Below are 25,000 nucleotides of genomic sequence, written 5' to 3'. Positions count from 1 at the left end.
TTAAACACGCTGATCCATAACATGTTTAGACCATAAGCTTATTAGTGCTGTCAATCGAATAACATTCTTAATCAAGTTAATCACGATAATAGGCTGTGAATGATTAATCACGATTAATCGCAAGTTTAAAATACTAGTATTTAACTTGTATTTTTGGGGGGAGATAAAACAAAAACATGTGTGATGTTGGAATACAGAAATGCATGACAAACTGGTTAGAGGAATCAGAGCTTTTTTTAACTTATATACCAACACAATTGATTTGTTTATTGATTCTCTGTATTAGAAGCTTCTTATACTTGACCTGAAATGATTTGATTACGAGTCATGAATTGGATATCATGTTCCTCACAGAGACCTGACTTGATCTAAACAACAGAGAATATGTTCTTAATGAGTAAGCCCCACCTAACTTTAACTACATCGACGCCCCCAGAGTCGGTAAGAAGGGGGGAGGAGTAGCTATTATCTTCTCTGATGTTTTTCAATGCAAACAGGTATCGTTTGGAGACTTTTCATCATTTGAATATCTTGCCGCTGTTCTGAAGTGCTCTCCCCCTGTCTTACTCTTGATTATATACAGACCACCAAAATACTATTTTTCAACGAATTTTCGGAACTCCTTTCTATAATCTCCATAGAACATGACTGTTTATCTATTGCAGGAGGTTTTAATATTTAATATTCATATAGACAACCCCAATGATAATAATACCAAAGAATTGAATAACCTCCTTGATACCTTTGATCTGTCACAACATGTCTCTGGGCCTACTCACAATCGAGGCCATACCCTAGATTTATTTATCACCAAGGGCTTTGAGTCATCGTTTCTTTCAGCTAGTGATGTCGCTCTGTCTGACCATCTCTGCATTTTTCTTGAACTGAAGATCACCCCTGTCGCTCTTATTCGATCACAAACCGTCAAAAAGCGTCACATCAATGAGAGTACCAGTACACTTTTCCTGGAGGCTTTCTCTCTGGCCCTTACCCTTTCCTCAGCCTCTGTCAATGATCTCCTAGATAACTTCAATTCTAAAACCCTGAAGGCTATTGATGCTGTAGCACCTATTAGGACTAAACTAATCTCCGGTAAGAAAAAAGCACCATGGAGAAACGCTCCCTCTGTAAAAAAAAAAAAAAAAAAAAAAGATTGTAGAAAAGCTGAGCGCAAATGGCGGAAAACTAAACTTCACATCGATTATGAAATCTATAAAAATAGTCTTCACTCCTATAACCAGGAACTGAAAAATTCCAGACAATCCTTCTTCTCCGACATTATTAGCAAAAACACCAATGACGCTCGCACTCTTTTTGCCACTGTTGATAGGCTGACTAACCCCCCCCCACAAATTGCCCCATATCTTCTATCCACTGTCAAATGCAATGAATTTGCGTCCTTCTTTAGGGCTAAAATTATAAACATCAGACTAACTATTAGTGGCTCCGCTTCAAGAAGAAATGTGGCTACACGGCACCCACAGAAAAGGAGCTCAATAAACATGACTCAGTGTCATTGACCACAAAAAATTAGAAGAAACGGTACAAGGCAATAAACGGTACAATACATCTAAATCTAACACTATGATCTTTGGAACTAGACAGAAACTTAAATCTACACCCGGTTCATGTGCAATATCCTGTAATGATGGCACTACTTTACATGAAGTTGACAACATTAAATATCTTGGTGTATGGCTTGATTCCAATCTTTCATTCAAATCACACATTGACCATACCTTGCGTAAAGTACATTTTGGAATCAATACCCTATATATCGATCACGTAACTGTTTTTCACCCAATGTTCGCAAAAAACTTGTCATACAACTCATATTCCCACTAATTGATTATTGTGATGTTGTTTATCAAACCGCAGCAAAAACGGATCTTGTCCCGCTTAACACTGCCTATAACAGAATCTGCAGATTTGTCCTTGGTTGTCCTTTTCTCACTCACCATTGTAACATGTATCAGGCACTCAAATTTCCATCTCCTTATGTAAGAAGACAGATGCACTGGCTTCAATTTTTATTTAAATGCATCCATCTAAACTATCCCCCCTATTTACAACAGTATCTTGTTCCTTTTACAACTAACCATCGTTCTAGGCATTCATCTCAGTTTAATTTCACCACACCTTACCTTACAAAATCAGTTGGTAAAAGAGCATTTAACTTCAAAGCCCCAGCTGAATGGAATAATTTACCGGTTCACATGAAATCCATCACATCTTTTGTTTGTTTTAAGCATGCACTGTCTTCTTACCTTTTGACTGATTGTTCGTGTTTCCTTTGAAGTTGTCACCACTTACATGTACACCTATTAAGTTTACTGTAAAATGTAGTATGTATATTGTTGTATGTTCTGTTATCCATTTTGGTTGTGTTATGGTTGTGTTGTTCTCAATGTTTTCAACCGGCAATGTGTGTTGTTGTTCGTCTCCTGTTTGTCTGTTTTGTCGTGTGTGTATTTTATTGTTTATCCTGTTCTTATGTAATGATTATGTATTATTCAATATGTATTATTATATTTGTATTGTATTGTATTATTGTATTGTATTATTGTATTATGATGTATTATGCATTGTGTTGTAACTTAGGACCCCCTCGAAAACGAGATGGTTCATCTCAAGGGGTTTTATCCTAATAAAATAAATTTACAACACAAGGACTTAAATCCTCATCGTGTTGCCTTGACACCCTGCCAACAAGCTTTTTAAAAAATGTTTACAGCTGCCTGGCGACCGACCTATTGCAGATAATTAATACTTCTCTTCATCCAGGCATTTTTCCAGAATCTCTGAAAACTGCAGTTGTTAAGCCCCTGCTAACGAAGCGTAGCCTTGACCCCTCTATAATCAGCAACTACAGACCAATATCAAATCTTCCCTTTATAAGCAAAATACAAAAAAAAACTGTTTACCAACAACTCAATACCTTCCTATGCTCTAATGACCTCCTAGATCCTTTCCAATCAGGCTTCCGACCCCAACACAGCACCGAAACCGCGCTCATTAAAGTTAGAAATGACATCCGAATGAACACGGATTCAGGTAAAATCTCAATTCTAGTGTTACTAGACCTTAGCGCTGCTTTCGATACGGTTGACCACGAAATTCTACTGGACAGACTGGAAAACTGAGTTGGGCTTTCTGGCACGGTCTTAGAGTGGTTCAGATCCTATCTGCAAGATAGGAACTACTTTGTTTCCATTGGTAACTACACATCTGACCAAACCAATATGACATGTGGGGTACCCCAAGGCTCAATTCTAGGTCCTGTCCTATTTAACCTTTATATGCTCACACTAGGCCTAATTATGCAAAAAAACTAAAAACCCTACCATAGCTATGCAGATGCCACCCACCGCTACATAGCCCTCTCATCGGATGACTATGCTCCCATAGACGCACTGTGTCAGTGCCTTGAGCAAATAAATGATTGGATGTGCCAGAATTTCCTCCAACTAAATAAAGACAAAACAGAGATAATTGTCTTGGGTGCTAAAGAAGAAAGACTCAAAGTTACTGTTCATCTCCAATCCTTATCTCTGAAGCCAAAGGACCAGGTAAAAAGTCTTGGCATTATTATTGACTCTGATCTGAACTTTAACTCCCACATCAAGTTTATAAGAAAATCTGCCTTTTATCATCTAAAAAATATAGCAAGGATTAGAGGCTATATGTCCAAACAAGATCTTGAAAAACTCATTCATGCTTTCATCTCTAGCAGGTTAGACTACTGCAACAGTCTTTTCAAAGGCCTTCCCAAAAAAGCTATGAAACAACTACAGCTCATTCAGAATGCGGCTGCTAGAGCTTTAACAGGAACCAAGAAAGTCGAACACATTACACCAGTTCTCAAATCTCTACATTGGCTACCGGTATGTCATAGAATAGACTTTAAAATTCTGCTACTAGTTTATAAATCTCTCAACGGGTCAGGCTCACATTACATCTCTGAATTGCTTCTTCACTATGAACCCTCCAGATCTCTTAGGTCATCAGGGACTGGTCTGCTAATTGTTCCTAGGACCAAAACAAAACATGGTGAAGCCGCGTTCTCCCACTATGCCTCCCATAGCTGGAACAAACTCCCGGAAGACATTAGATCTGCCCCTACTTTGCCCATTTTAAAATCCAAGTTAAATACCTTTATTACTTTTGCTTTTAACTGCTACTAAACTACTGAAGTTGTAATTCTACTCAATGTTATTATTAATGCTCTGTGTGTTATGGAAGGTCTTTGTAAGTAGAAACAGTTAGATGAAGGTAGGTGGATGTGATTACTAAGTGATGGAGAGAATGTCTTTTTAATCGAAGGATTTGAGTAAGTGAACCACTGTGATTATGAATGTTTGGAAATGAGTTGATTGAAGGCATGAGTGGAAGTGTTATAATGGAGTCTTATACAGTAAATGTTCTATTTTAATTGTTAATGTGTGTTTTTGTGCTATGCACTGCTTTGCTGCTTGTCTTTCAATGATTTCTTTAGATTTTTTTGTAAAGCACCTTGAATTGCCTTTGTGTATGAAAAGTGCTATATAAATACATTTCACTTCACTTCACTTGACCTGACGTTTCTGCAACCTTTCATGATCTTGTTATTCAGTAGATACTTCCTCTCTGCTGTGGCAGACTGCACCCATGCAGGTGGTGGAGAGGAGACATGCATGTCTAAACAGGGTTCTGCTGCTATGCTTCTGGGTCATTCTGGGTCAGACCTTACATTCTCTATGTTGACCATCCTCTCTGTGGAAAGCTCGGTCTGATAATGTCTGTCTGTCTCTCTGTCTCTCTGTCTGTCTGTCTGTCTGTCTGTCTGTCTGTCTGTGTCTGCCTGTCTGTCTGTCTCTCTCTCTCTCTCTGTCTGTCTGTGTCTGCCTGTCTGTCTCTCTCTCTCTCTGTCTGTCTGTGTCTGCCTGTCTGTCTGTCTCTCTCTCTGTCTGTTTCTCTGCCTGCCTGTCTGTCTGTCTGTCTGTCTGTCTGTCTGTCTCTGTCTGTCTCTCTGTCTGTCTGTCTGTCTGTCTGTCTGTCTGTCTGTCTCTCTCTGCCTGTCTATTAAAGATTATTAAAGATAATGAACTATTGAAACTTGGGTAGTTGAGTCATATAATTTACAGATTTCCACCACACATCTCAGCTGAGTTTTGATGATTTCTGAATCAGATTAAATTAATATAGTAGTATAATATTTTAGCTGGTAACAGACAAGCTAAAAAGATGAAAACGTCACAAATGTAACCAACGACTGTCATCATTATTACAACCCAGTCTACAAGTCAGTCTGTCCTGAAACCCCTCTACAGTGTTATCTGCATTTGCCACACGTCAGTAGAACTTGCAAACTAATTTGCATAATTGTTTTAATTGTTTTTTTTAACACGTAAAGGCTTCCAGATTAATTGCGAGCGTTAACACGTTACAATGACAGGCCTAATATATAGTATATATATATATATATGTCATTTAGCTGACACTTTTAGGCAAAGCGACTAAAGCGACATTACAGTGAGTGCACACATGTTTCAGTATATATGGCTCCAGTGAGAATTGAACCCACAACCTAAGAGTTGTTAGCGCCGTGCCTCTACCAACTGAGCCACAGAGGACCACAATATGCATACTGTATACACCTTCACACGCACACACACATCTAAAGCGCGTGTGAATGAGTGTGTGCATGTACAGTACAGAAGGCAAGTCAACCCTTGCTTGCAGTGTACCTAACCCCAGTACACCCCAGACTGTGACTCAGCACAAGACGTTCAACGCTCAGTCATGTCGCAACCCCTTAGTCTGCCTGTCTGCCTGTCTGTCTGTCTGTCAGACAGACAGACGGACGGACGGACAGGCAGACAGACGGACGGACAGACGGGCAGACAGGCAGGCAGACAGGCAGGCAGGCAGACAGACAGACGGACGGACGGTCTGCCTGCCTGCCTGTCTGCCCGTCCGTCTGTCTGTCCGTCTGTCTGCCTGTCCGTCTGTCTGCCTGTCTGCCTGTCTGTCTGTCTGTCTGTCTGTCCGTCCGTCTGCCTGTCCCTCGGTAAGTCAGCAGAAGTAGTTCAACGCTCAGTCATGTCGCGCCCTCCTAGCCTAGCTGCCCTTATGCTAATCCATTTCTAAAAGGAAACTTCGTAAAGGGATTAACGAAGCAATCAGTGAGGTATGCGCGCCAAACCCAACGACCGAAACAGGTAACACGTCTCCGTGGCCGTGTTCTGTTGCCCTGGCGATGGAGTCAGTCACAAAGTGGGGCGCAGAACGGAGCTTCTGAATAGCCACGTGTTGAAATGGATACTGTAGCTAGATGACAAGTGCAGCACACACACTTCAAGAAAGGTGCCAACAAGCAAAGATAACACCCTGTCTCCCCCTCACACAGCCACACTAGGGCTGCACGATTTGGGGAAAAAATCGAATTGCGATTATTTGGACAGATATCGCGATTGCGATTAATTTGCGATTATTATTTTTTTAAATAGCAAAAAAAAAAAAAAAAAAAAAAAAAAAGGGAGTTTTTGTAAAGTGTGGCCATATCTCCGGCTAGGAAGGTCGTATCAACGTGCAGTTTGTTTGTACGTCTTCAGGGGACTTAGAGGCTCCCTCCTCTAGCACCCCCACAGCCCGAGCTACGAGTGAAAGAACTAAACTTACATTGGGTTGCTTTAAAGTTGGGTTGCTTTAAAATCAAGCTTCAGATTAAAACATGTGATGGAGCATTACTAACCTGACTCAGGTGGTTTGTTTCACACAACCATCTAGGAAAGCTTAATTGGAAGCTGTTTGGAAAAGGGCAGGTACTTTCAAAAAATACTTGGCAGGTGATTGGATGAATATCACCTATTTTCAGAGAGCATTACCACATGATACCATCAAACTATTAACTGCTCTAATTCTAATGCAAGGATGAGAACTTAAAAGATATGAATTGTATATATGATAACCTCATCTCATCTAGACAGGTGGCTACTTTCTAAGATGATCCAGCTATTAAAATGATCATTTGGGGATACACTGTGACTATAACTGAAAGGACCACATCTAGATGACTCGGTCAACAGTCGAACTGATGAATGATAGAATGGTGGTCTCTGACTATGGAGCACAGACACACGTCACCTTGACTTAGGAATCTGTGACATACTTCAGCCCAAGGCTAGGCTAGGCTAACCTCTGCGTCTTTAAAGCCGGCTGGTATGAACGAATGGTATGAGGTTATGCATACAGGACACATTCATGTTTGACAACAGAACAGTTAACTTCCATGTATCCATAAGCCTGCTATACTATATAAACACCAACCCGCAGGTTGCTGAGACTGTCAACTCTGTGTCTGTACTTTAACGCCGGGTTAGCATGAGTAGCTAAGCTAAGCTACCGTCTCAAAGACTACAAGTTAGCTAAGCTAAGTTTAAGGCTGGACTAACAGCACCGACATGCACTTGGCTGGTACAGTTAGTATAGTGAAATTGTACACTTACCTGTCGCAATTATAACATACTAACGTTTATCATACATCCAGTAAGCCATGTGGTGTCTAATTGTCTCCGTTACGTTAGCCCAAAGTCTCATAATAATTGGACTGACTGTCGTGACACAACCTATGCCTGCGTTCGTAAATTCGCTCTGAGAGCGCCGGGTTCAAAGTCATAAAGAGACCAAGTAATTTGATTGGACAAGAGGCATTTTATGAGTGCTGATCAAATTTCCAAAAGAGGGTTTAATCTCAATGTAACTTCCTGGTAAAATAAAGGTTTAAAAAAAAAAAAAAAAAAAAAAAAAAAAAAAAATTTTTAAAAAATCGCAGGCAAATCGCAGGCTTTGCGATTAGCTAATCGCATCATTTCAAATCGCGATTTCGATTTAAAATCGATTAATCGTGCAGCCCTAAGCCACACACACACACACACGCACACACACGCACACACACACACACACACACACACACACACACACACGGACACACACGGACACACACACACACACACACACACACACACGGACACACACACACAAACACACACACACACACACACACATACATACACGCACACACACACGGCCACACACGGACACACACGGACACACACACACACACACACACACACACATACATACACACACACACCCACGCACACACACACACACACACACACACACACACACACACACGCACACGCACACGGCTTGAAGCCAGAAGAAACAGCCCCCCCCTCAGCCTGTCAGCTGTCCCAGAGGAAGACAGCTCCTGCAGCCTAGCCGTACTGTGTGTAAGGGTGAGACATCCTGACAATCCTTCCTTACAAAAATAAAACCAGCAGATTGTGTTGACTCTCATATCCGTATATGAAGCACCCACCCACTGCACTCTACACACAAATCAGTGCACAATGAGCACAGCAAACAATGGCATCTGGTTCAAGAGGGCAACAAACAAAGACAAGTGGAGACGTGGTGTTCTGCCGTCACGCGCAGCGCACACACTAAGCTGTCGTACATCAACACCAGGCTTCATCCATTCTGTTTGATAAAAGCCTTCCTGGAGGGAGTGTACACACACACACACACACACACACAGGCAAACATCTCAAAAGCTCTTTGTTCCAACTCTCGAACGTACCAATACTAGTATTGTAATACTAGTACCAACACTAGGCTGAGTGGGTTAGAAGCCCCAGCAGCAGAAGGGTTAAAGGAAGGAAATGTTTAGACGTAGACTGACAGTGGCTCGTGCTCTCAGGGGAAGTGTGTGTGTGTGCATTGGGTAACACTTGTTTTCACTTGTCTAAATATGCAGGGTCATCATTGGGCCTATGTTTAGAACGCATGTTATCCCACAAGCAAGCACTGTAGATGTGAGCTGTGAATGAAGCCTAGTCCTGGACCTAATTAAGCCTAGACCTGGACCTAATTAAGCCTAGACCTGGACTAAACCTTTCCATGGGAAACCTCCACTGATGATGCTTGTTAGTCTGGGTTTGATCTGTATGTGAGAAACCAGCCCATCAGGTTGTTACATGACCTTGTGTTGCATTACTGAGCCTCTGTGTGCTTAGGTTGGGGGTTCGATTCCGAAGCCGGGACCATATATACTGAAGAATGTATACATACACGCACTTTGGATATAAGCGTCAGCTAAATGGCATATTATTATTAAGTAAGTAGCCTTGAGAACCGATGGTTCTGGAGCCTAACGGCCCTTAGGGGGCAGGAGCCTATCTCCTGCTTCCGTAGTGTGAGGCGGCTTGTCGCTTGATGTACAAATGTACGCTGATTAGGGCTGGGACGACGCGTCGACGTAGTCGACGTAATCGACTACGTCAATACGTCTACTTGCGTAATGTGCGTCGCAAAAATTAAAAAAAAAATAATAAATAATCTAGCTGCAATTGCGGCACTGCGCCGACGTGGTGGCGGGGGCGCTGTTTAGCAAATAAGTTAGCTTTCGTTTTTGCTAGTGAAATAGCTGATAGTATGTTGACTGCTCAAGGAGAATACATATTTGAAAGTACAGAATGCCTGAGAGCCTTATATTGCATTATATTACATTATATTTTGAATGGTCATCTGGTGCCTGAATATTGTGTTTTCCTTTACATAAATAATGACATTTCCACCATAAATTGATGCAGAAAGGGCACAAATTTGTGCATATCAATTCACCAGAATGCAAGAAATTAAGTGTTTGATGTTTAAGGACCCCCCAGACAGCCCTGCTTCATGGGTCCCCCCCGATGTCAAACACCACTGGTACCACCTCCGCCTCATTTTGAGCCAGGAAAAACCCTGATGGCCATGTTGGCATTCAAGTTGGCTAAACATAGCAGTGAGTCTGCCCTGTGTCTGGGGCTGTTTGACAGAGGCAGTTACAGTAGTAGTAGTAGTAGTAGTAGTAGTAGTAGTAGTAGTAGTAGTAGTAGTAGTAGTAGTAGTAGTAGTAGTAGTAGCAGGTCGCCGAATTAAAGGTGTCTGTGTTTAATTGCGGGCCCACAGACAGCCCCCATACATCAGCTGATCATTTAAAGGGGCGGCCGTCTGAGTAATGTGCATGTCACACGCTGCTTTGTTTTATAAGAGCAGCAGCTATTACCCAGAGTGCTTTATAAAGACACTGTAAAACAGAGAGAGACAATACAGCCATTATTTTGGGGAAAATTAAGTGATACATTAATCGAACAGTAAAAAAAAAAAAACGTTAGACTAATCGTTAAATTAGTCGTTAGAGTAATCGACTAACCGAAAAAAATAATCGCTAGATTAATCGCTAGAAAAATAGTCGTTTGGGACAGCCCTAACGCTGATGACACCGTCTTATATGTGCATGACAAGAACAAACACCTGGCAGCTGCCAAACTTAGACCTATGAAAAAGGTCACCAAATGGCTCAACAGCTCTTGCCTCCAGCTCAACGTTAACAAAACTGTAGGAATGTTCTTCTCCAAACAACACAATATGACCACGGCAAACATAACCATTTCAGGGCAAAACATTAGTATAGTTCCGTCGTTCAAATATTTAGGGATCATCATTGATTCAAACCTGACTTTCAAAGAGCACATCAAGAAAGTGTCTGGTAGGGTGAAGTTTGGCCTGGCAAACTTCAGGTACATCAGAAGCTCACTGACCATGAGTGCTGCCAGACTATATGGACGCATCAATTATGTCGCACCTCACATATTGTCTGACAAGCTGGGGCCATGCATCCAGCACTTCCCTAAAGCCACTAGCCACCCTATACAAGCGGACCCTTAAGGTCATGGACCAGAAGCCCAACAGCACACACTACTGTACCATCTTAGACAAATGTAAATACCTTAGCTGGGAAGACACCATCAAATACAAAAACATCTGTCTCATCCATAAACTTCTGCACAATAAAGCTCCTCCCCCGCTTAACTCTTTCATAAACCAGCGTGACCACAGCTTACGGCCCACCAGAAGCACCTCTCGTGGCGACCTTATAGTTCCATTCAGGAAAAGCACCTTCAGTAAACAATCCTTCTCAGTGATAGCAATAGAAAACTGGAACTCACTACCCAACCAACTCAAAGACATACATACTTACTCCACCTTCACAACACACATGAAAGCCTGGCTGACACAGAACTATACTTGTCCTCATTAATCCCTCTCTGTGCTGCCTCTCCATAATGCCTTTTTTGTATGTTTTGGTTTGTTTAATGTATTGCTGTTTGTAAGTGCTTAATGTTGTATGGCCTGTAATTGTCCTGTGGCTTCTATGTGCTTGAAATGTTGCTGCTCCCATAAGTGTGTATGTAGTGTGTTTGTAAACATGCTCTGGCTTGTGTGTGCTTCTAAGTTTTCGCTATGACTTCATGTGTCCCTATCCCCTATGCGCTGCTAGTGTTTGTTGCAGCGGCTTGTAATCACCTCAGCTTGCTTTACTTGTGTTTTTTGTCAAGTGTGATGTTGGGGTACCTTGTCTCAGCCACGTGTTCTTAGAATATTGAAATGTTTTATTTTAATTAATGACGTTACTTTTCAGGATGCCATGTTGCAACTTGCCGGGGACTAGGCTAACTCTGCCCTTTTGACTGTATTTTATATGGTTCATGTATTTGGATTGTCCTCGATATATTAAACTAATAAACTAAACTAAACTAAACTAAACAAGTACACCCCTGGACATGACGCTGGTATGTCGCAGGGTCTTACCCCCCCCCCCAATCCAACCCTTAATGCTGAGTGCCAAGCAGGGAGGCATCGGGTACCATTTTTTTAATAGTCTTTGGTACAACTCGGCCCGGGGGATCAAACTCACGACCTCCCGATCTCAGGGCGGACACTCTTACCGCAAGGCCACTGAGCTGAGGGTTATTCCATCAACGTTGCGAAAGGAAAATCCAGGCTTAATTTCCACAAGTCTCGTGAGATTTATCAAAATAAGCCTGGATTCTCCTTTAGCAACGTTGATGGAATACCCCCCTGGTATATTATTATTTGTGTTGTGTTGTGTTGTGTTGTGTTGTGTTGTGTACCTCCGGCATGGAGCACTGAGGTCATGATGGAAGGCACCCAGGAGGTCTGGCTGTTGGTGGCCTGGAAGTCTGTCTGCAGGTCGTTGTAGAAGATGCCCATGCAGGAGGGGAAGGCTAGCGTCAGGGCTAGGACCAGGATGGTAGCGGCCAGCACCACCCAGCCCCACCCCCCGTCAGGCGCAGTCACAGCCCCCTCCATGGGCACCGCTGCCTGGGGCTCACGGCAGCCCGCCTCCGCCTCTTCAGAGTCCAACTCTGAGGAGTGTCTAGTCCTCTGGTCCAGGCTCGGGGGGTCAGACGCCTCTGTCTGGGGGCTGTCTCCTCCATCTCCTCCTCCTCCTCCTCCTCCTCCTCCTCCCCCCTTGTGGCTACCGTTCCTACGGTTCATCTCCTGACGATGAGACGCCTCTCAGACGAAGGCCTTGCAGCCGCTGGCCGAGGTGTACAGCACCATATATCATCCATATCACCCAGGGTTTCCTCACCATATATCATCCATATCACCCAGGGTTTCCTCACCAACGAGCACGCCTGTGACGGATTAAACAAACACAGGCAGATTGGACGTTGAGCTGTATTGTACTATGTTTGTTTTGGTCTACAAAAAACATGAGACCAGGCACAGATTCTCTATAGGGCCTCAATGCATCACTGTAATAGGATCATTGTACATGTGTGAATAAGGATGAATAGCTTACAACACCCTGACCTCAAATGTCCGTGTTGTTATTCCTTCTAGGTCTTGTTTATACAAAGTTTCTTTCCTTGTTGTTTGTCGTACGTGAACAGTTGTGTCTGTTTAGTTTTATTTGTGTCTGACTGCTGAAGTGTTTCTTGTCTTATGCAGCTACCTGTCTTGTGTATCCTTGTTTGCCACAATCAATGTGCTCCTTTGTGATATGTATGTTTCTGTATTTCTTTTAATGCTATATGTATGTAAAGCACTTTGAATTGTCCCTGTTGTATGAAATGTGTTATACAAATAAACTTGCCTTGCCTTGCCTTATGTTTGTTTGTTTGAACTGACATGTTTTATGGTTAAACACCTGCCGGGGGGGTAAAACTGTCATTTTTACAGAAAAGTTGATTCATGACATGTGCACTGTCTCTGTAAAAAAAAAAAATTTGAGTAAATAATAGAGTAAATGAAAGCAAGGTGAACCTGTTGGTGGTGTGTGTAAACCTGCATGCATAAAGGACAGGGTTCCCCTATTGTTTACTGGCCTTGTTCAAAAGAGGGGGGAGGGAGATGGATGATGAAACTTGCATGTGTTTGAGAAAGTCTCAGCGGCTGAATGAATGCCCTACTGTGCACAACATTATTCATATGAAAATGTCTGTTCCGGGTCTGTTCCTCGGTCTGTGCGTAGCCGACGGCGTTTATACGTTTGAACATTTTATAAATGATCATCAATCATCATTATTATCATCATCAATTATCACAAGCATTTATGAAGGAACGAGGTGAACAATCACCTATCTAAAAAAAAAATTTCTCGCTTTTGAGTTGGGTGGTCGTCTGTCAATCACACCATCACACCACTTCAAGCGCTCAAACTACTTCTAGTTGCGCCCAAACCAGTGTGTAGCCTGTTGTCAAACTTTACTGTCCCCGAATACACATAATTATTACTTAATTATTACATAATTATTACTAACCCTAACCCTATTATGACATAATACCCACTTGGTAACTATCCCTTTTGATACTTATAATGTACTTGTAGGAGAAGTCACTGCAGCTATTATATATCAATATAATAATATACCTCACGCCTTGGTCAATAGCCAGTAAACCAATCCTAACTCCTAACTCGCACCGGTTGATTTAAATTGACTCGATGAAGTCTATAATCTAGATTACAACACAGTTGTACACCCAGCCTCCAGAAGCCTCCTGTAGCCATTACGCATTTGGTTCAGTGTAGATACAGCAGAGATGATGGCGTGCTGCTCCCACATGCGTAAAAAGACTACACAGCAATTTCGTTGATGCTCAAATTAATGCAGAATTAAATGAACAGGATATATTTCTGGTCTCTCAACGTCACAGCGTCCTGCATCTCAGCAATAACAACAGAAGACAGATATAGGGAACTGGAAACTTGGGGTAAATATACTATCCTGATTCCTGCCATGAGCAAACAAACCATTCATAACGACAAACCATTCATAACGCGCAATAGTCTCACCTTTTACGCGTAATTTCGGACGGCCATTGCTCCCCTTCGTCCATTCCCCACCTAACCCTAACCCTACCGACATAATACACAAGCAGCTGGCGGCTTGGGCTGCGTTCGTAAACTCGCCCTGAAAAATGTGATCAGCACTCATGGAATGCCTCTTGTCCAATCAAATTACTTGGTCCCTCTATGACGTTGAACCTAGTGTGCGCTCCGGTGCTCTCAGAGCAAATTTACGAACGCGCCATTGAAGCTGTGAGATCATGTTCCCTTCATCGGTGGGTGGAGACAGGACGCAGAGAGAGACAGAGACAGAGACAGACGGGACCAGGTCACCGTGGTCGGTAAACACGCACAATCCCATTGCTGGGACATCGGACGCGCCCTGATATTTGGCAAAACTGTCAGCTTTGTCCTGTGTGTTTTAAGCACACATATACGCTATGATAAAGAAATTACGACCATTTGAATATATATAGGCCTGCGGGCGATGAAACGGGATTGGGGAAACACCGCAATGAAACACCATTTTTAATTTAATTTTATTTTATTTAACCTTTATTTAACCAGGCAAACATGTAAGAACAAATTCTTATTTGCAAATGCAGCCTGACCAAAAAGCAATGGCTCTTTTTTGGGGGGGGGGGACGCTAGAAATAAAACAAGGTTAAGTAATTTACAACAATACAACAATAAAACAATAAAACACTGGCAAACACAGATGCAACAATACAACAATAAAACAATAAAACACTGGCAAACACAGATGCATTAAAATACTAACAGTCAGAGAGAGGGGAGAGAGACGGAGGAGGTAGGGGTGAGGAAGAGCGGAGGTGAGGGATAGCGGGGGTAGTGGAGCAGGGGTATTTAAAATGAGGCAGTGATGGGTTATGGGATGGGTGAGAGACGGTGATCAACAGGTGCATTGATCGACTATGGTTCGCTGCAGGATTTGTTTGAAAGCAGTGAGTGAGGTGAGGGCGGTGAGTTTGAGGGTGTTCTGTAAGGTGTTCCAGTCGTGTGCTGCAGTGAACCGGAAAGCGCTGCGCCCGACAACGGTACGGGCTTTGGGGATGGTGAGTCGGACAAGATAACTGGATCTTAGAATGATGACGGGGCGGTGAGAGAGGTGCAGAAGGGATGAGAGGTAGAAAGGTGTTTTGCAAAGTATGGTTCTATATCGTGGAGCTCCGCCCCATAGGGGAGCTCTGCTCCTATTGGTTTACCCGCTACCTAAAGTAGCCAATGACTGAATTTTTCAATGCCTGCGCCTGCCTGGGGTGCTATATAAAGGGGCGTACATCGCTCCATCATTCTCCCAAAAAGTTCAGCACGGGTTTATATCTGAAGACTGAGAAGGACGACTACTAAGACTGGAGGACCCGCCAGACTTTTCCCTTCAAGATGTATCGTCCGCCGCCTATGGAGAAGTTTCTCCGGGACGCCTGCCGCTGCGACTTCCAAGCAGCGGAGGACACTTTTCAGCGGAGGAGACTTTTCCCTTCAGCGATGGATCGTCCGCCGCCGACCACGAAGAAGTTCCTCCGGGACACCTGCCGCTGCGATTTTCTAGCAGCGGAGGACAAGCAAGAACGGCGTTCTGGGCAGGCACCTCCCCAAGTAGGGATGGTCCCGCCCGCTCAGCCGGCCCTGACATCACGCCGCCCTCACCCAGCTGAGTGGTCGGTGCCGGTGTCAGAATCAGAAAGCTCTGATGAGAGCGAGCGGCAGGTAGAGCACGTGCTCCCCGCCCTCGCCGCCCCATCTCGGTGCGCAGGCGGCGGCAGCGGCGAATAACATCGCCGTGTTTAACGCCGCCATTGCGAAAATCACCACAGAGGCGGAGCTTCTGAGCAAGCTCCACCTCTTCTTCTTCCGCCGTGGTGACGAATAGACCGTCAACGACTGCGAAACGGAGGTTTCGGCGTGATGCGGCACTGGCTCTACCTCTAAACGACGGAGCCATGCCCCACTCGGCATCCCCAGCCCCCGCCGCTGACCACTGGGAGGGCCCGCTACGGCCCCCCACGGCAGCGTGGCCCGGTTTCACTGGCGGAGGGGTCGGTAATAAAAACGTTCTGGGCAGGCACCTCCCTAAGTAGGGATGGTCCCGCCCGCTCAGCCGGCCCTGACATCACGCCGCCCTCACCCAGCTGAGTGGTCGGTGCCGGTGTCAGAATCAGAAAGCTCTGATGAGAGCGAGCGGCAGGTAGAGCACGTGCTCCCCGCCCTCGCCGCCCCATCTCGGTGCGCAGGCGGCGGCAGCGACGAATAACATCGCCGTGTTTAACGCCGCCATTGCGAAATCACCACAGAGGCGGAGCTTCTAAGCAAGCTCCACCTCTTCTTCTTCCGCCGTGGTGACGAATAGACCGTCAACGACTGCGAAACGGAGGTTTCGGCGTGATGCGGCACTGGCTCTACCTCTAAACGACGGAGCCATGCCCCACTCGGCATCCCCAGCCCCCGCCGCTGACCACTGGGAGGGCCCGCTACGGCGCCCCACGGCAGCGTGGCCCGGTTTCACTGGCGGAGGGGTCGGTAATGACCCCACCACCGGTTTCCTCTTCATGGCTGCTACCTCATAAAGAGGCAAAAGAAGGAAAATCCCCACCTTACTTTTTCAGTAAAGGAGATTTTTCCCATGTTATCTACCGGAGCGGAGACCCACCTGCCTTGTCGGAGCATGGTCCAATCGCTACCGGTTAGAAACAAGGCGGAGACTGGCCCAGCTTACCAGCGTGTGGCCAGCTCTCTGCCTAGCGGACTTACCCCTATCACGACACGAGGCGGGTTAAACACCCCTGTCTGTAGCCGTATAGAGGGACCGTTGTCTACCAGAGCGGAGATCGACCTGCCTTGTCAGAGTGTGGTCGACTCGCTACCGGTTAAAAACAAACCGGAGACTGGCCCAGCTTACCGGCGTGTGGCCAGCTCTCTGCCTAACGGACTTACCCCTATCACGACACGTAGCGGGTTAAACACCCCTGTATGTAGCCGTATAGAGGGGTCGTTATGTACATCAAAAACCCCTCCATGTCTATCAAGACCTGGCCCAGCTCATGAGCGTGCGGCCGGTTCTTTGATTATCAGGCATAATAAACCTGCGTCAATTGATTGATTGAAAACCTTTATTGTCCCCAATGGGGAAATTTTGTTGTCAAACAGCTCAGTTGGGGCAGAAAACATTCAGTACAGAAAACAGAAAAACATTCAATAAAATACATAAAACAGTGCAGGCTCAATAAGTAAAAAGTTCCAAAAGTTCCAGCTCCAGGTCTCCCCCACCCTGCAGGGCCTGGTTGTAGAGTCGGAGTGCAGCTGGAATAAAGGACTGTCCAAATCTTTTTGTACTTTGACGGGGGAGAACAAATCTGTGGCTGAACTTGCTCCTCATCCTTGCCAGCTCGCAGTACATCGGGTGGGAGGGATTGGCCAGCATGGCCGCCAGTTTTTTCCCCATCCTCTGTTCTGCCACCACCTCTAGGCTGTCCAGCCCGGTCCCCACCACAGAGCTGGCCTTCTTCACCAGTTTGTTTAGCTTCGCAGCATCCCTGGCACAGATGTTTCCACCCCAGCAGGGAGCATTGTTACACATAACAAACACTCTTTACAGACGGCAGCCCATCCCTTTCGAAATGACCCCACCTTGGGCTGTGCCACCTCCTCGGTGTGCAGCGGCGGCTGGGATCATACAGAAATTCAAGTTTTTTCTGTCGACTGCACCACAACAGACGGTCCAGCCGCTGTCGTTGCGTTATGCAGAATGACTAGAAGGGACAGGTATTCTGTCGGGCTGGCTAGACAGGACATTGAGGAGGGGATATGCACTACAGTTCATTCAGCCTCCTCCGCCCTTCAGGGGCGTGAGAGAGACTGTTTTTTGTCCTGCCCGATAAAGACACGTGCGCTCCAGGAGGAGATTACGAATCTCCTAACAAAGGGCGCAGTGACATTGGTTCCGAGGGACCAGTGGGACATGAGATGGTACTCCCCGTATTTCCTTGTCCCAAAGAATTCGGGAGACATGAGACCCATACTAGATTTCAGGGTCCTCAACGAGAGAGTGGCGAAACGCCCCTTTCGTAGATACCTGAGGGTCGCGTATTTCGTGTGCCAATCACAGAGTGGCACAGGAAATTCCTACGTTTTGCTTTCCAAGGGAAGGTTTACGAGTACACGCGCCTGCCCTTCGGGTGCACGCTTGCTCCTCGTTTTTTCTCCAAATGTGTGCAGACAGCACTCGAACCACTGAGGCGAAACGAGATACGCATATTAGCATATCTCGACGACCTACTGGTCTTGGCCCAATGCCCAAATCGAGCCATTCGGGACGCAACCTCACTGGTGCAGCACCTCACTCAGCTGGGGTTAGCTGTAAACTGGACAGAGAGTGCTCCGTGGCCGGCTCAACAGTTTTCCTATCTAGGCATTCAGTTGGATACTGCCGAGATGAGGGCCAGTTTATCGGCACCACGGAGAGCGACACTGACGTCAGCTCTCCGGGTGTGTCGAGTGACAAATACAATCACCGCTCTGTCAAGGATGTCCTTACTAGGACTGATGTCTGCAGCCCATGTAGTGGTCCCCTTAGACCTGTTACACATGCGCAGACTGCAGAGGCGGTTCGCACGACTGCGACGGGTTCCAGTGAGACGCCGTCGCAAGTTGATTGTAATACAGAGATCGGTCAAAACCGACCTGAGCTACTGGAGACACCCGCGCGTCATCGCGCGCGGAGTCGCCTGAGTTCGCTGAAAGCTCTCCACATTCCAGGTCTGCTCAACGAAGGAGCAGATCTGTTATCACGGGGAGGCCCGAGGGACGACGACTGGAGGTTAGCACCCTCCATTGTGTCGCTGATTTGGGCACGGTTCGGGCAAGCAGAAGTGGTTCTGTTTGCGTCACGGACGAATGCGCAGTGTCACCTTTGGTTCTCCCTGCGCGAACAGGGAGACCCGCCATTGGGAGTCGATACATTCGCACACCACCCATGGCCGAGGGTCCTGTTATACGCGTTCCCACCCCTGACATCTATCCTCCCACTGTTGGCACGAGTGAGGTCAGAGAGGCTAGAGTTAATTCTTGTAGCCCCGGACCGTCCCGGAGCCCCATGGTTTCCGGAACTGATGGAGATGTTGGTAGAGGGCCCATGGCCCATACCTCATCGACAAGATGCACTCTCTCAAGCCGGAGGCTTGGTGAAGGGGCCGCCTATGAGGGGGGGCCCCTCATGGCCTGGTTACTGAGAGGGATTGTTAGAACGCAGGGGTCTGACAGACGCGGTCATTCAGACCATTCAGAGTGCGCGCGCGCAATCCACTGCAAAGGGATATGCGGCGCGCTGGCGAGTTTTACACAGTGGTGTGAGGGACAGGACGTTGACCCTGTCTGTTGTCGGGTCGAAACGTTCTTGTGCTTCTTACAGTCGCTGTTGACAAGGGATTGGCGGCGGGAACTATTAAAGTTTACGCGGCTGCCATCTCAGCTTGTCATGAGGGTTTTGCGACAACGACTGGTTTTTCAGTCATTTGCTGGTTTTAGCGTTTTTTGACTGGAGTGTGTAGGCTTAGACGCCCTCATAGGACTCTAATGCCAAAATGGGACCTGTCGATTGTGCTAGAGGCGCTGTGCGTGCCCCCATTCGAACCCATTGTCACTGTGTCGTTGCGTTTTATTGTCTCTCAAGACGAGTCTACTCCTCGCCTTGACTACGGCTGAGCGAGTGAGTGATTTGTGCGCTCTCTCGTCACGGGCAGATTGTTTGATCATATCTGATGACGAAACAAAAGCTGTATTACGCCCTAACCCGGATTTTATCCCTACGGTTAATCGTGGGTTTAGGGTTCAGAGCTGTGCTCTGAGCGCCTTTTTTTCCTCCTCCTCACGACGGAGAGAGGGAGAGGCGTTTTACATTGTATTGTCCGGTGCGCGCGTTGGCACAATATGTGAAGCGCGAGGCAGGACTGAGATCTTCTCCCCGGCTTCTGATCTGCTATGGCGGACAGAAAGCCGGGACACCACTCTCGAAGCAGAGGCTGTCCTTTTGGATTTGCGAGGCTATTAGCCTCGAATCAAAGTGGCAGCCCGTGCCGACTGGCATTCGGGCTCATTCCACCAGGGGCATGGCCGCATCAGTGGCCATTCTCGTGGGAGTGGAGGAGATATGTGTGGCGGCGTCTTGGTCGTCGCCATCACTTTTTATACGGTGTTACTTGAAGATATTTCTTCCTCATCCTTTTCTCATTCTGTCCTCAGTTTTGCTGATGACTGATGTAGTGGGGAAGGCACTTGGATTACCCTGGTCATGGGATTCTATTCAAGTGCTGTCAGGATGAATACGGATGTGCCTGGGGAAGGGACCCTCCTCCAGGACATGTTCCGTTAGATCAACAACCCTACGTGCTCACGTAAGGGTTAGGTCAGTGATATTCTTCCTCAATCCTTTCTCATTCTGTCCTCAGTTTGCTGATGACTGATGTTGTGGGAAGGGCACTTGGATTACCCTGGTCATGGGGATTCTATTCAAGTGCTGTCAGGATGAATACGGATGTGCCTGGGGAGGGGACCCTCCTCCAGGACATGTCTGTTAGATCAACAACCCAACGTAAGGGTTGGGTAAGTGATATTTCTTCCTCATCCTTTTCTCATTCTGTCCTCAGTTTGCTGAGGACTGATGTAGTGGGGATGGCACTTGGATTACCCTGGTTGGGGATGCTATTCAAGTGCTGTCAGGATGATTACGGATGTGCCTGGGGAGGGGACCCTCCTCCAGGACATGTTCCGTTAGATCTACAACCCTGCGTGCTCACGTAAGGGCTAGATCAGTGGAGCAGACTCGGTGTGGGTTGGGCCAACTTTTTAAGGTTGTCTTGAACCAACATCAGTGGTCAGCTCTGGGTGCCGCTGAGATTGTTTTCGGATTAATAGTCTCAGTGGGGGTACATTTGGCCTCGCTCGCTCCGCCTAAACCAATAGGAGCAGAGCTCCCCTATGGGGCGGAGCTCCACGATATAGAACGATAGTTATGGAGATAGACTCCAGTTCTATGAGTGGAGCGGAGCCCCATAGGGCTGCTGGCCCACTTCGACTCGTTCAAACCCGGCTGTTTTGTATGTTTGGGAGAATGATGGAGCGATGTACGCCCCTTTATATAGCACTCCAGGCGGGCGCAGGCATTGAAAAATTCAGTCATTGGCTACTTTAGGTAGCGGGTAAACCAATAGGAGCAGAGCTCCCCTATGGGGCTCCGCTCCACTCATAGAACTGGAGTCTATCTCCATAACTATCGTTCTGTAGATAAGATGAAGCCAGTGACAGAGCCGTCTGCTGTGAAGAGATGTCCAGTCTACAAGGGTGTACAGATCACAGTGGTGAGTTGTGAAAGGCGCACTAGTGGCAAAACGAATGGCGGAGTGATGGAGTGTGTCGAGTTTCCTGAGGGCAGACTGAGATGCCATCCTATAGATGGTATCGCCATAGTCAAATATGGGCAGGATGGTCATCTTGACGAGGGTATGTTTGGCTGCACGGGTGAAGGAGGCCTTGTTCCGGTATAAAAAGCTTAGGCGAGCTTTGACTTTTGTGGGTGGTGAAGGAAAGGGATGAGTCCAGCCAAAGGCCAAGGTATTTGTAACAAGAGACAAACTCCAGCTCGGAACCGTCAACACAGAAGATCTTAGGGGGGCTGCTGACACGAGGTCTCCGGTCGAAAAGAATGCACTTTGTTTTTTTGGTGTTGAGGAGAAGATGGAGGCGATGAAAAGACCATGAGTGGGATGGAGGGGTAATGAAACACCATGAGTGGGATGGAGGGGTAATGAAACACCATGAGTGGGATGGAGGGGTAATGAAACACCATGAGTGGGATGGAGGGTAAATGATTATCGCCGAGGCCCGCGAGCAGCATCTCAGTCACCAAGCAGTTCATACTCACTCAGGAATGGGTCATTAATACCCTGCTTTAGGAGCTGTGGGTCAGTATGAAGTTAGTTAGGTATCTCTAAAGAGTATGAGGAAGTCCTGTGACGGTTTTCTGTCATAAAGACGACGTATGGCCTATAACACCAGCAGCATTGTATCCATTTAGCAGACGCTTTTATCCAAGGATTTAGCCTACAATTAGAGATTAGATTAAATTAGGGCTAAATGGTGGTGTTCCCAGTCCAACTCACTGTCCACTAGCCCTATAGCACTTAATCCCAATCCAATTACTAATTCAACCCTACAGGCTTGGCTCTGGTTTAAAAACAGTAGAGATTGACAGACATAAGTAACACACACATACACCGTTTAAAACACAGAGACACATTTTATGATTAAAAACCAGACTGGATTTTGTTAAAAGTGATACATTTAAAGAAACTGCATTGGTAGCCAAAATTCCAAAAATATTAAATAAATAAAAAATAAAATGACAATCGGACAAAACGTTATTTTTTTCCCAGCTTCCAAACAGTTCTCCAGTCTCCATTGACAATATTCACATTTGACATCAATACTGTTGATAAATTAACACACTCAAAAGAACTGTTAATAGTTGAAATTTTCAGTACGTCTAAATGTGTACAAGTGTGTATGTATAGAAACGCATGCAGGTGTTTTACTTACAGATAAACTATGGCAGAATGTTCCAGGATTCAATGAACCCTCTTTGTTTTGTGTGTGAGAGTGTGTGGAACTGTGGGGTGGTTTAAATGCTAAATCCAAAGTAGGGCTCTGTAGTCTTGTCCAGTTTTCATTCAACAACAATAAAAAGAGGATTGTGTTGTTAATTTTGTTAATGTCGACTTTAAACTAGTACATTTTTTCTTAAAAACCTATATTGTTAAACTGACATGACAAGATAGAGTTTACAAAAACAGCATACAAACCAACAAAACATAATGATTAGAGAATGCAGACCTACCTGTTCCACACAACAAACCTACAGCGACCACACAGCCATGTCCCCTGCTCTCCAACAGTATGTAGTATACAAGTATACACTTTGCACTAACACAGAGGTCTGACAGATTCCAGTACACAACACTATAATCTCTAGTACAATGCATGCTCTCATGTTTTTTACGTGCCCAAACAAGAGGTTTTTCTATATATATATATATAATTGTCTTTTTGCAGATTTGTTAAAATTGCACATATGTGAACAGTGCAGGTGACAAAAGAAATGTCTTTTTGTTTGTATCAGAGGACAAAGTTATAATTCAAATCTCAAGTAACCATCCCGCAGGGAGAGAGTGGTTAAGGGTATAGGTAACAGAAAGGCCATAGGAGAAATTTGGATTCACAATAGTGACCGTTTAGTGCTTTAAAAGTTAATTAATTACATCTACACGTGAAATCAACAATACCAAGGCATCAGTTGCCTTAAACATGCAATTCAAGAGAGAAAGCCAAATAAAAGTTAAGTTATATTCAGTTTCGTTTTTTCCCCGAAAACAAAAGTGCACTGCTGGCTTCAACTAAGATAAAAATCAAGGGAACTGCTTTTGTCTGCGTCTGTCATCAGTGTATCTCTGCTTCTTTCACGGTTGGCTGTGGAGAATCCGACAACACAACGCAAGTCTGCACATTTCAATCAAAGCAGAAGAATGCAGACAAACAAGAAAATACCCAAGAGGTACTGTCTACAGCACAGGGTTCAACAACTGGAGCTGGGCTTTCTCCTCCTGGAGGCATCATCACGGATAGTAACGGGGGGGAACAGCCGAGGACCGACCGACACAGGAACCTCAATGCCTCTCGTCGCTTTTTTTTTTTTTTACCAGATACTAGAGAAGCCTCGGGACATACACCCTGTGACGGAGGAGGTGTACAACTGTGAACAACACAGGTCAAAGGCACAACACTGGACAAAGGGAAGGAAAGAGTACTCCCTGGGAAGAGTGGACTATGAAAAGGCCCAGAGCGTGTGAGAGAGAAAGAAAGAGAGAGAGAGAGACAGAGAGAGAGAGGGAGGGAGAGAGAGAAATTGAGAGGGAGACAGAGAGAGGGAGAGAGGGAGAGAGAGAGCGATAGAAACAAATAGCCTCTCAGACGAGTCAGTCACGCATTCTCAAACTGCTTCTGTCTTGGTATAGTAGCACGGACACACACTCAAAGAGGAAAAAAAACACAAAAAAACGCCAACGTCACACACCAACATACACACACACACACACACACACACACACACACACACACTGGAGCTCTAAAAGCCTGACGAAACACAGTCAGGGGGAGTGTGACAACAAACATCACGTTTTTTTTTCTCCATCAAAAGCATTATTTTTCTTGTTCATGCTGATATAACACAATTGCATAAAAATAATCGTTATACACAGGAAAGGTGTATAGAGTATGCAACGCCAGTGACATAAGAAAAAGGATGTGATCCATTACTGTATATGACCTAAAGGACACTCTTGTTAGGGGCACAGTTCGACAAGTTCAACTTTTCAGAAGTCACACGAATGGGGGTAATAATAGGTTCGACCTTGGACAGTTGATATGTGTTTTGGAAGAGATGTATACCCCCACACAAGGTAGTACCCATCACAGCTGAAGTCACATCCCATGTTGCATCTTCAATATACAGGCATGAAAACAGGTCGGGGTGAAAAAGGTGAGAAGGATACGAGACCGCTCCCCCCCCCCCAAAAAAAAAAAAAAAACTCATCGGATCTATATGATTCAGGGAAGTCACCTATTTTGGATTCAAAACGCCTAATATCGACAAAAGGTGAGCGATTATCATGCCTGAATATATGAAAAGTTCCCGTTGGTATATATAAATTCCAGAGCATGAGGTTGATGTGCACATTTTAC

General features: G+C 45.4%; 1 protein-coding gene across 1 annotated transcript in view; it reads right to left on the bottom strand.

The window, feature by feature from the left end:
• Window positions 1-12,204, bottom strand: part of slc16a5a (solute carrier family 16 member 5a) — a gene marked incomplete at both ends in the record, with an annotated part of 17,595 nt that extends 5,391 nt beyond the window's left edge. Inside the window, one exon of the mRNA XM_080542517.1 lies at window positions 12,006-12,204. Within this exon, the coding sequence (XP_080398643.1) occupies window positions 12,006-12,204 (199 nt within the window). The remainder of the gene's footprint in view (window positions 1-12,005) is intronic.
• Window positions 12,205-25,000: the final 12,796 nt, after the last annotated feature.

The sequence above is a fragment of the Nansenia antarctica genome, assembly GCF_963989245.1.
Source record: "Nansenia antarctica genome assembly, chromosome: 11".
Lineage (NCBI taxonomy): Eukaryota > Metazoa > Chordata > Actinopteri > Argentiniformes > Microstomatidae > Nansenia > Nansenia antarctica.
Note: the sequence above shows the minus strand (reverse complement) of the source record. Positions and strands in the feature narration are given on the sequence as shown.